Source organism: Hippoglossus stenolepis, chromosome 13 (genome assembly GCF_022539355.2).
Source record: "Hippoglossus stenolepis isolate QCI-W04-F060 chromosome 13, HSTE1.2, whole genome shotgun sequence".
Taxonomy (NCBI): Eukaryota; Metazoa; Chordata; class Actinopteri; order Pleuronectiformes; family Pleuronectidae; genus Hippoglossus; species Hippoglossus stenolepis.
Window position 1 is genome coordinate 24,642,090 of NC_061495.1, and position 12,423 is coordinate 24,654,512.

At 42.6% G+C, this 12,423-nt stretch overlaps 1 protein-coding gene across 7 annotated transcripts in view; it reads left to right on the forward strand.

The window, feature by feature from the left end:
- Nucleotides 1-12,013: 12,013 nt before the first annotated feature.
- Nucleotides 12,014-12,423, forward strand: part of LOC118119743 (ribosomal RNA processing protein 1 homolog B) — a 38,479-nt gene continuing 38,069 nt past the window's right edge. For all 7 annotated transcript variants that reach the window (XM_035173944.2, XM_035173947.2, XM_035173948.2 and 4 more), the window contains exon 1: nt 12,014-12,218. In XM_035173944.2, the coding sequence (XP_035029835.1) occupies nt 12,092-12,218 (127 nt within the window). In that variant the 5' untranslated portion in view covers nt 12,014-12,091. The remainder of the gene's footprint in view (nt 12,219-12,423) is intronic.

The window sequence follows — 12,423 nt, forward strand, 5'->3', positions numbered from 1 at the left end:
CAAGTTTTGGGACATAACACCCACGTAAGAATGTTATTCCTATCTGTAAATTCATCCACTTTAAAATTCTAGTTATGATGACGATTCTGTTAACAGAGGCACATATACAAAAGTGTTTCCGTATCAATGATAATAAGTCGACAATAATAACATACTTTATAACTTCTTTTCGGAATATTATTATGGAAAAAAACACTTGAGACACACCTTTTTAAAAAAATGTTAATTTGCAGTTGGGACATTTAAAAGGTCTGATCCTGAGTCCATAACTGACAAGAACCTTGAAGTGGACATTGTAAAGGCATGGTCAGATCTGGACAGGTCACTAAAAGGACAGGCGATAAAGGAACCGCCCTGAACTGGTTTAAATCCTATTTTTCAGATCGTTTCCAATTTGTGCAAAGTAATGATGAGTCATCTATGTGCACCAAAGTTAACCACGGTGTTCCCCAGTGTTCTGTGCTTGGCCCAATTTTATTCTCATTATATATGCTTCCACTAGGAAACATTATCAGGACACACTCTGCAAATTTCCACTGCTATGCAGATGACACCCAGTTATACCAGAACAGTGTAATCAATTAACTAAACTCCAAGCATGTCTCAAAGACATAAAAACCTGGATGACCAACAATTTTCTCTTATTAAACTCAGATAAAACAGAGTTTCAAATACTTCGATGTTGCATCTGTTACGCGAGATAAACTCGCGTAACATCGAACCTGCCAGACTTCATTCTGAGGGACTTTAAGTCACAAAATGGCACGAGGAAGAAGAGGAAGAGAGGGAAACAAGGTGGCGTAAGACTTCGCATGTGGAAACAGCGGCTCACCAGGATTCCACTGCCTTCTGTCATAATGGGGAACGTCCAGTCCCTGAGGAATAAAGTGGACGAACTCCAGGGAAACGTCCATTTCCAGAAGGATTTTATGGACTGTTGCATCATGGCCTTCACCGTGACGTGGGTCACCGAGCGAGACCAGGACATTGACCTGCTCATCGATGGTTTTGGGGCCCCCTTTGGCCTCAATCGCAAGGCTGATGTAACAGGGAAAACGCAAGGAGGCGGGGTATGTTTGTATATTAACAAACGCTACTGTAGCTCTGTGACTGTCAGAGAGAACATCTGCACACCAGATGTTGAAGTTTTATCTGTGTCATTGCGGCCTTTTTACCTGCCCCGCGAGTTTCCTTAACTTTTTGTCAATATTGTGAACATTCACCCGTAGGCAAGTGCAGCCTCTGCCTCCAACACAATGTTTAATGTCGTGCAAAATCTCTTGGCTCTGCGGACCATAACTGTGTTCATCTTCTGCCCATCTACAAATAAGTTCTGAAGAGGGAAAAACTGCAGACTAGGGAGATGAAAGACTGGGCCGAGGAATCTGTGATGTCTTTACAGGATTGTTATGAGTGCACTGACTGGGAGATGTTTCAGCAGTCCTGTGATGATCTGGATGAACTAGTGGATGTTACATGTTCCTATGTTGCTTTCTGCAGGGACATGATCATCCCAAACAAGAGAGTTAAAATTTACCCTAATAATAAACCATGGGTCAACAAAGCGGTAAAATCTGCATTACAAAGAGAGAAACTTGCTTTTAAAATGGGGGACACGTCTGACCTGCACATCGCTACCAAAGAGCTTAAAATAGGAATTTTAAGAGCAAAACAAAATTTTAAATCAGATACGGAGAGGAAAATGGCTGCAAACAACCTTAGCTGAGCATGGTCGTGCATGAAAACAATTGCAGGCCTCCAGAATAAAACAAAAATCACACAAGTCATTTTAGATGGTTTTAATTCAGACACTACTTTTGCTAATGCTCTTAATTGCTTTTATAATCATTTGACATGTTTGATTTTAGAAATGAAATTCAAGAACTGAGTCTTAAACCTCAAGAAAATCAACATTTCATTATAAACCCAAACCATGTTGAACAGGCTTTCCGTTCTACAAAGGTGAACAAGAGCCATGGGCCAGACAATATTTCTGCAAAAGAGCTGAGCCCAGTTTTTAATTATATTTTTAATATATCTTTAGAAACACAGCATGTTCCCATGGTCTGGAAAGATGCCATCGTGGTTCCTGTACCTGAAATAAACACTCCAAGCACCCTTAATGATTTCAGACCTGTGGCCTTAACTTCTATTTTAATGAAAATTTTTGAAAAAACTTGTGCGGTCTGAAATTTTAAGACACACGGAGCATGCCCTTGACCTGCTGCAGTTTGCCTACAGGCCTCACAGAGGAGTGGAAGATGCCTCACTCACTCTGCTCAATTAGCTTTTTAAACACTTAGAGGGAAAGGGCTGTCATGCTCAGCTTTTATTTATTGATTTGTCATCTGCTTTTAACCCAATTCAACCTAACATTTTAACCCGTAGGCTTTTAGAAGATTTTAACCAAAGTTTTAATCTTGTGGGCTGGATTTTAGATTTTCTAATGAACAGGTCACAAAGAGTGAGAGTGAATGGATTTTTATCAGATAAAGTTTGCTCTTCCACTGGCTCACCACAAAGGTGTGTGCTCTCTCCTTTGTTTATTATCCTTTATACAAATGTGTCAGAGCTCTTTTAAAGATAGGATAATTTTAAAGTACGCAGATGACTCTGTGATTGTGAGTCTGCTTCAGGCGAATTAAAACAGTCATGGACCTGTTGTTGAGCACTTTGTCAAGTGGTGCGAGGAGTCATTCCTCCAACTTAACATTTGAAAAACCAAGGATATGGTCATTGATTTCAGAAAACCTGCCCACACACACAAAGACACTTTTATCAAAGGTCAAACTGTGGAATGTGTGGAATCATATAAATACCTTGGGACTATTGTTGAGTCCAAACTGATCTTTGAAGCAAACAGTGAAGCTTTGTGCAAAAAGGGTCACCAGCATTTGTACAGTTTAAGGAAAATGTCCTATTTTAATATTGACAAAACCATGCTGACACTTTTTTATCATGCTTTTATTGAGTCTGTTTTATCTTTTTCTTTGGTGTCATGGTTTGGTACCCTGTCCTTAAAGGACAGAAACAGACTGATTTAGATAGTGAAATGGTCCAGTCGGCTGATTGGTGAGCCTCAGATGAGCCTACGGTCCCTGTACATCAGACAGCTACAGAGGATAGCCAGCTCCATTACCAATGATGACTCGCATCCTCTACATGGGGAATTTCAACTTCTACCCTCTGGTCGAAGGTTTACAGCCCCAAGGGGTAAAACAAAACGCTACAGAAATAGTTTTGTTCCATCTGCAATTGTTCACTTGAACAGGTTATAGCCAAATTTGCACTTTTATCCCCATCCAGTTTTCTATTGATAGCAATGCATTTGAGCACTTTTCGTCATTGTTTTTGTGGTCTTGTCTTCCGTCTGTGTGTTTATAATTTTGTACTGTTTTGGATGGATGCCTTCTCTTTTTATTGCTGCAAAACAAATCTATCTATGGGTACAAATAAAGTAACCTTGACCTTAACCTTAACCTTATTCGTTATTATCAGGCTACAGCAGTAAGTCGTTAAAGACTGCAGCTTGTCCAAAATGCTGCAGCACGTGTCCTGACAAGAACCGGGAAAAGAGACCACATTTCTCCTATATTAGCTTCACTACACTGGTTACTGTTACTGACTTGACTTCTTCCTCAGAGTCCCTATGCCTATCGTCCGCAGCTCCACGGCCGCGGCTGCGGCCACATCATGGATTATGATGGTGGATCGCGAATCAGAGATCGTGATCGTAATGGCGGATCCTGTATGGCGGATTCTGTATCGTGCTGGCTGATCGTGATAATAATGGCGGATCCTGTACCGTGCTGGCTGATCGTGATAATAATGGTGGATTCTGTATCGTGTTGGCATCTGATAGTGGTGGTGGACCAAGATTGAGCTGGCAGCTGATGGTGGATCCTGATGGCGACAGTGGATCATGATTACGACTATGATAACGACAACACTGCTTGATATACAGTATTTCTACTCAGATACTCCATTACACGTGGCATCTATTGCACTTTGGTCCATCCTGGGAGAGGGATCCCTCACATGTGGCTCTCTCTGAGGTTTCTACCTTCTTTTTAACCTGTTAAAAGTTTTTTTTAGTAGTTTTCCTTAATCTTGTTGAGGGTTAAGGGCAGAGGATGTCACACCTTTTTAAAGCCCTATGAGACAAATTGTGATTTGTGAATATGGGCTATACAAATAAAATTGTATTGATTTTATTCACATCAGGTTTGGATTACATTTTGACAACATGATAAAACAAATTTAATAGTGTAAGAAGTTAGGCATAATTTTATAAATTACTAATTATACTTATGTTATACTTACAAAATTCCCAAAAATGTAATTACTGAATCCAGTACTTCCGTTCACCACTCCACTTTGGCTCAATGGATGGGAGAGACAACCAGAGTAGGAAATACTCTACTGAAAAAAAGGAAAGATAAATGAGGACATTATATTAGAACTCATTGTGTCAAAGAAGGTATAAATTGACATTGTCCTACACTGAATTTGGTCAGTCTTCATACATTAATTTAAGTAAAATAACTTATATGATGCAGTGCTTTATCATTGCTGGGCATTGGACTTCTGGGGTTTCATACTACTGGACTACTTGATTCTTTAATTAACTATTCTTTAAACAAGCTTCTCTGCTAGAATACTATTGTATCTGCTGTCTTAGGTTAACTAGATAGCTAGTTTGTACTATTTTGTAGCCAACCATCATCGACTCTGGTGTTTAAAAAACAGGATTTGTTTGAAGCGTCAGATGAAGACAGATGAAAACGCGGAGGATAAAGACAAAGGAGTCTTTCGTTGGAGTCTTTCGGGGGAGGCTGAGTATAACGCTGCTCTGTTTCCTTTTATTTGAATATGTGTATACTTTCCGTCCCTGTTCACATATCTACTCGTAGATACTATAGGCCTGGCACTTGTTCACACCATTACCGTAACCTTTCCTCTCTTATCTATCCCACCTGTTCCACACATACCAAACACCTTGTCACAGGGGGCTCTGAAACTGCCAGTCAGCTACCCGCAAGACGGACTTCAACTCTGGCTTTGCTACCCAGCAATCGCTTGACTTCCTTGCTCTCATTGAGACTTGGATCACACTGGCCAACACATCCACCCCTGCTGCTCTCTCACTGTCTCTCTTTCACCGACACACAGACCAACTGGTAGGGCTGGTGGCACAGGTAAGGTACTAATCACCCCCAAATAGAGTTTTTCTCTCTACCCACATTTTACCCCGCTGTCTTTTGAATTTGTGCATTCAACCATGAGGGTACAAACCCAGAACAACAAGAATCAACGAAGTACCATTTTGTTCAAGAAAGCCAAACTTCAAAGTGCCATGTAAGTGCTACTAAATCGCTATTTTATTTTTGCAGATGGGAAACTTAACCTGTTTTGCAAGTCTGCGACTCAGTTGGCCAAGGCTGTTTCACTGGAAGCAATAGGAAAGAAGCGAGTGGAAGGATTTGTTCCAGGTAGTAAGGATGCTATGAAAGGTGTGATTTATGGGGTCTCACTTGAAATCTCTATGGATGAGCTGGTTAGTGGCCTGGACGATGCAGAGATCTCTGAAGCAACTTGGATAAAAGTTTTTCGCGACGGAGCTAAGCGTGACTCAACAGTAGTGGTGTTAACTTTTCGGGAAAAAGCTCTCCCAGAAAGAGTGTTTCTGGGATGTTTGTCCTTAAAAGTTCACCCATATAGGAAGCCCCTGCAATGTTTTAAATGCCAGAGGTACGGTCATGTTGTAGCTTCATGTCGAGGAATTAGAAAATGTGGTAAATGTGGGGGTGAACATGAGATTTTTGATTGTAAGGAAATAGTGCTCAAGTGTGGCAGTTGTGGTGGAGGACATATTGCTGGGAATCGTGAATGCGAGCAGTATAAGCATGCAATGAGGGTGCAGCAGTACAGAGAAATTAATAAAGGGACTACATATGCTGAGGCTGTTAAAAAAGTTACTAAATGTGGTGAAGTAGAGGAAATGAGGAGGAATGAAGGGGGGGGCTCCCCTCCAGTAACACGTGTAACAGAAGACTCAATGGTAGTAAACAAGTTTAATTTCCTGACCTTTATTGTTGAGGTATTGTGTGACATGAGGCAGACAAAAAATAATTCAGATGTGGTTAGAAATATGGTGAAAACTGCTGAGAGGGTCCTTGGAATTGAAGGGGTTGAGCCATGAAGACTTTACAGACAAGTGTTTTCAAGAGAAGGAAAGGTTAAAACAAGTGGAGGTCGAACAGAGGAAGATGATGATACTTAGACTGATTATGTTTTATATCCTCCAGTTGAATGCCAGGAGTCTGGTGGCCAATGGGCAAGAGTTTAAAAATGTTGTAGATGCCTTTAAAGAAAAAACATGGTTAATATGTGTACAAGAGATGTGGCTGAAATCTACTTCAGGGGGAGGATGTGCAGTATTTGTAAGGGAGGGAATTCAATACAGGAGGGTAAATGTGCTATCAGAGCTTGAGTGTGTTGTGATAGAAATATGGAGCTCAACAAGAAGTTTTTCAGTAATAAATTATTACAACCCTTGTCTCCAGTTGGATATGGAAAAATTTGATGAAATAATGGCTCAAGTGCGGTCCCCAGTGGTGTGGTCAGGAGATTTTAATGCTCATAATCCTTTATGGGGCAGCAAATGTAAAGGATCATTTTTGGAAGATTACTTAGATAAGCATGTACTTGTCAGGCTGAATGATGGAAGGCCAACGAGATTTCATGTTGTAAATGGTAATGTATCATGCATAGATTTTACTTTTGCCTCAGCTGAATTAGCTAGATGTGGGAAATGGGACGTTATGGATGGGTACACAATGGGGAGTGATCATTTTGTCATGTCATAAGAAGAGCGGCTGAAAAACACATTCAAATGAAAGGAAATAGGAAAGAAAGGAAGATAGTGCCATGGTGGAATAAGGATTGTAATGAGGCAGTGCAGGCTTGAAACAGAGCGTATAGGCAGCTGAGAAAGAGTCCAGTTGAGAGACAAGTAATTGAATATAAAAGGCTTCAAGCAGAGGCCAGGAAAGTAATAAAAGGGTTAAGAAAGAAAGTTGGCGTAATTTCTGCAGCTCAATGAGCACCTCCACGGCTGTTAGGCAATTTTGGAGTATGATCCACAGAATGGCTGGAATTAATAGGGGGTTGTCTATTCCTGTTTTGATGGAAGGAGATCAAGAAATCGTAAATTGGTCAGAACCTTTCAAAAAATACATGGTGCCAGTAATGTGGGGAGAGAGGGGATTCTGAGGAGAGGAATTGCTTGACAATGGGGGACATAAACTAGAAGCAAATAATGATAATAGTGATGGGATAAATGTATTCTTTTCCATACAAGACCTGCAATGTGCAATAAGGCGAGGGCACAATACCACCCCTGGGAGAGATGGGTTTGGGTATGAGGTGTTCAAAAACATGGACGTTTTAGCATTAGAAGAGATGTTATCTCTGATAAATACACTGTGGGAACAAGGTTCAATCCCAGGAGAGTGGAAACATGCAGTGGTTGTGCCAATCTTGAAACCTGGCAAAGAAGCTGACAATCCTGAATCATATAGGCCAATTGCCCTCACAGCAGTAGATTTAGGCCAGGTAGGGCAACAATGGATTCAGTCCTGGTTTTAGATAGAGACATTAAGAGAGCTCTAGTAAACAAGGAAGTGATGATTGGTGTCTTCCTAGATATAGAGAGGGCCTATGATATGCTGTGGAAAGAGGGATTGGTAATCAAACTGTATAATGCTGGTATTCGGTGTTGTGCAATAGTAGGTAGATTTGATGTTGACTAATTATTAATAATCATAAAATATGATTATTAAATAAATACAATTATTTATCAAAATAATAAACTTATTAATTAAAAACAATAAAGTTATCAATTAAGAATAATGAAATATTAATGAGAAACAATAAAATTATCAATTAAGAATAATAAAATTTGTAATTACAAATTTATCAAAGACGGGGCACCACCCTGAATACACTATTATCCTAACAAGAATCCACTATATCAAAGATCACAACACTAGCACTTAACACGATTTATAACACACATGTAATACCTATGTGTAGGTCTGTGTGTGTGTGTGTGTGTGTGTGTGTGTGTGTGTGTGTGTGTGTGTGTGTGTGTGTGTGTGTGTGTGTGTGTGTGTGTGAGAGAGAGAGAAGGGGGAGTCAAGATGGCGTACGAAGTCACGGGGGATGACGTCGTATTACTGAATTTAAGATGGCGGTCTAACCGCGTGGTGTCGTAGGATCGAATCCAAGATGGCGGTCTAACCGCGTTGTTTGACCAACAGGAAATGGAGAACAAAGGGATGCTTTTGTCTATCTCGTGGTTCAAAGCGCCGAATGGCGTCGAGATGCAATCGCACTCTCTAAGTCCCCGGACGGGTATAACACTTGAATTATGTGGATGCAGGTCGGAACGTGTGTGCAGGCGGGTTTAGGAGAAAAGAGAGAGAGAGAGAAAAGGAAAACATGCAAAGAGTGATCAGAGGAGATCTCAAACACCGCCAGAAACAACTTTGCGGGGACTCTACCACTCAGTACTCAAGCGGACGAATTAAGATCCGTCCAGCTGTGTACCGATCTTTTAATGGGTTAAAATCTCCGCAAAATGAGTCTGACGATCACACAGTGCGGAGCTATAGCCGGAAACGCAGATTCGTCACGGCGCGCTGGCACAAAACAAAGGGACTCGGCGGTCCTACAGAAATATACACTCAAATAATAACACGCTAATGTTTAAACTAGTCTCTGCCCAGACATAAGCCTCTTACTTCATGCTGGTCCGCGGTTCGTTGATGCGCGAGCGGCGCGTTCCGGGAAGACAAGTGAATTTGTGTTCGTGGCCTCTAGAGTAGTTGATTCGCGCGGTGGCAGCGGGAAACGAGCTGGGCCGGATAGGAGAGAATTCGTCTCGTTCTCCTAGGCGAATGTGTCCTGCCCTTCGTGCGAATGTTCTTGCTCTTCTGGCGAATGGTCTTGCTCTTTGGAGCGAATGGTTCTTGCTCCTGGGGCGAATGGTTCTTGCTCCTGGGGCGAATGGTTCTTGCTCCTTGTGGCGAATTTTACGTGCCCTTCTGCAGGTATGAACAGCTGAGGAGCAGCTGTAGTTGTGGATCCGGAAAAAGTCTGGGGAACTCGAATTGAGGGGGTTCTCTGTATTTATTACCTGAGAAATGTCCGGCCTCCCTCCAGGGGGGGCCGTGGGGTCTGTTGGCTCTCAGCCAATGGAAGGCCCGAGTTTAAACTCGGGCGGCGGTCAAAAAAGCATGGAGGCCCCAAAAGCATTCTGGGGGTTTTGGCCTCATGTTAGAGACGAACTCTAGTCAGGCTTCTCAAATGTGTTGTAGGCCTGTCCTTTGTCCTGGGCTCGATCCCAACATCGGGGAAGGATGTTGAACTGGATTAAAGATTTCTTGAGATCCCGTTCCATACAGGTAAGAGTGGGGGACAGTCTGTCCGACAAAGTAAGTGTAGATAATGGAACCCCACAAGGTAGTGTTATCAGCCCTATCTTGTTTAAAGGGGACATAGCATGCCCATTTTACCACAAGTTGATATGGCACAGAGTGACCTGTTTTGAGTGCCTGTTCCTTTAAATGCTAATGAGCCAGCTCCCCCCCTCCCCCCTCTCCCCCCATGATTTTAAATGATATAAATTACATATTTTATATGATATAAATTATCAAATATGCATCCCATACTTTGTATTCCCCTTCTGTTGTCCTGGAGTTTTAATTTTCCCAATCACATAATTAAATGTCCCCCTCTGCCCATCCACTACAAGCACACAAGCAGACAGACAGAGAGAGAAAGAGAGGTGGGGGGGGGGCTATGAAGACCATCATTTACCCCCGAACCCCGACATTCAACGGGTACAACAACAAGCGGAGAAAGCAGAATCGCGGGCTGACCTTATATATACAGTCTATGGTGCTGACCAGCGCGGAGAAATGCGCGTCCCGTGTGACCAGCCAGGCGGCTGCGCGCTTGAGAACGGCGCTGCGCTGCCTCGCAGCGGCGCTTCCGCGTCCGGTGTTAACCCGGCGTACAGTAGTGCTGAACACTGCGGAAGTCTTCCACACTGCTGGCTGTGTGGCGCTGACACAAATTCCAGCTCACGCATGGGAGAGCGAGCGGTCGCTCCCGAGCAGCTGCTGCAGCCTCCCAGTCCCAACGATCCAGACAAATGCCACATGTGAGTGAATCGCGGGCTGACCAGCGGAGAAATGCTCGTCCCGTGTGAACAGCCAGGCGGCTGCGTGCTTGGGAACGGCGCTGCGCTGCCTCGCTGCCTCCGGTGTAAACCCGGCGTGACGGGGGGGGGAGGTGGGCCAAGACCATGTAGGGAGACTTCCAGTACCTTGTTATGACACAAAACCCAGGAAGCTCAATCGAGTCGCTCAAGCATGACGTTTCTGACTTAGAGGAACTATAACAAAACGCGCGAGTGTTTTTTTCCCAGAGTTTTTGGGTTGGTAGACATGCCAGATACCCACATTAACCTGTAGAAGCACTAACAAAGTGGAATTTGCATGCTATGTCCCCTTTAATATAATGGTGATGAAGTGGGAGATGGATTTGGTATATCCCTGTTTGCGGATGACGGAGCCATATGGAAGAGAGGTCGCAATGTTAGATATTTGATGAAACAGATGCAGGGTGCTATGGATAATGTGCAGGCCTGGGCTGATAAGTGGAGTTTCAGATTGTCTGTATCAAAGACAAAATATGTGATTTTTGGTAGGAAAAAGAATGTAGATAGTCAGGGACTAAAATTGTATGGAGAACCCCTTGAAAGAAAATACCCATGCCTCGAATAGATGAAATCAAATTGACAAGGTTAAGGCTCAGACACTGTGGACTAGCAAATGGGTTGGTGCTTGTGGGAAAACACAGAGATGGAAACTGTGACAACTGTGGAGTCCTGGAGTCTGTACAACATATTCTGATGTATTGTCCACTCTATGCCAAAGAAAGGAGGGAGCTTTTTATATGATTAGGCAAACTGGGTACTGAAACTTTTTCAGTAAAATCACAGCTTGGTGATGGGATGTATAAGAAGGGGAGAGCTGGAGAAGTTTTGCACTTCCTTAAAACTACAAATTCATAACGCAAGATATAAACTGAGGGCATAATCTGCAGTGATAATTCCCTACCGGTGGGAGGCAGCAATGCACTAAATCAGTGATTCTCAACTGGTGGGTCGCGGACCCGTTTTCAGTGGTTCGCGGGCCTTTGCCTGGGCAAAAAGAAATGTTAAGAAAAAAATCCTGTGCTTTTATTTTGAAGGGGATTTTTTTATGCAGCGGAGTGCCGTCTATTCACACTCCTTAACAGTATTTGTTAAGGAGTGTGAATAGGATCAGTTTTGTTTGTTGTCATAGATTCAGTGAGTGAGTATTCTCAGCTAAAGCTACATAATTTGGGTCTTTTTGAAACTACTTCTCAGTAGATGGACTTTTTTATTTCAAGTTTGTGCATGAAAGCACTGTTGAGTCCGTTAAAAAAGGCTGAAGTTACTGAATTGTTATGTAAGTTGTATTACCTTGTGTCCTTAAGATGCACTTTTTGGTTTTTAATTAAAATGCAGCTAATTGAGTGTAAAAGGGAATATTTCCCTCTCTAGCATCGCCACCTGCTGGTCGTTTTGGTTTATCATTAAACTTGTTTTTTTTGTGTTGGCATACTGTGATATTCTGTACTATCTCAGGTTCAAACTGCACCAACTTTTTATTAAATAAATTTGAGAAGTTGAAAATGTTCCTCGATTTGGGTCGCGGCTTGTCATTAAGGGGTGATGGTGGGTCCCGAAGCCAGACCAGTTGAGAACCACTGCACTAAATAGTGCCTAGTCTGCCGGAAAGAAGAAGAAGAAGATTGTGTCTATTTTCTGATCCACACTCCGGAGCAGAAGGTGGCGGTAATGCACATATAGCTGGATGCCAACCGCCTTAAATCAAGAAGAAGAAGATGAAGACGTCATCAGTCCGCGCCGCATGGAGAAACGTGGGATTAGCGTGCAAGAGACGAGTTTACCACGTGAAGCTGTGTGAACATGGCGTCGGTTCAGGACCCAGAAATCCAGTTCGCACAGAAACTAGCCTCCAACGAAAAGCCGGTCCGGACCAAGGCTATAAAGAAACTGAAGAAATACATAAATGTTAGGTCACAGAAAGAGACAGGTAAGCTAATCTGTGCGTGTTATCCAGCGGACTCTGACTTGCTAACGACAGCTCAAATACAGAGCAAACACTAAACTAACCTTAACCCTGATTTTAAAATGGATGTGGAGATGATATGCATGTTTTAACTGACCGTTTGACGTCTGGTGGTCATCCGGTTGTTTTAAAATAATTGGTAGCTAGTTAATATTCATGTGTCCTGGTA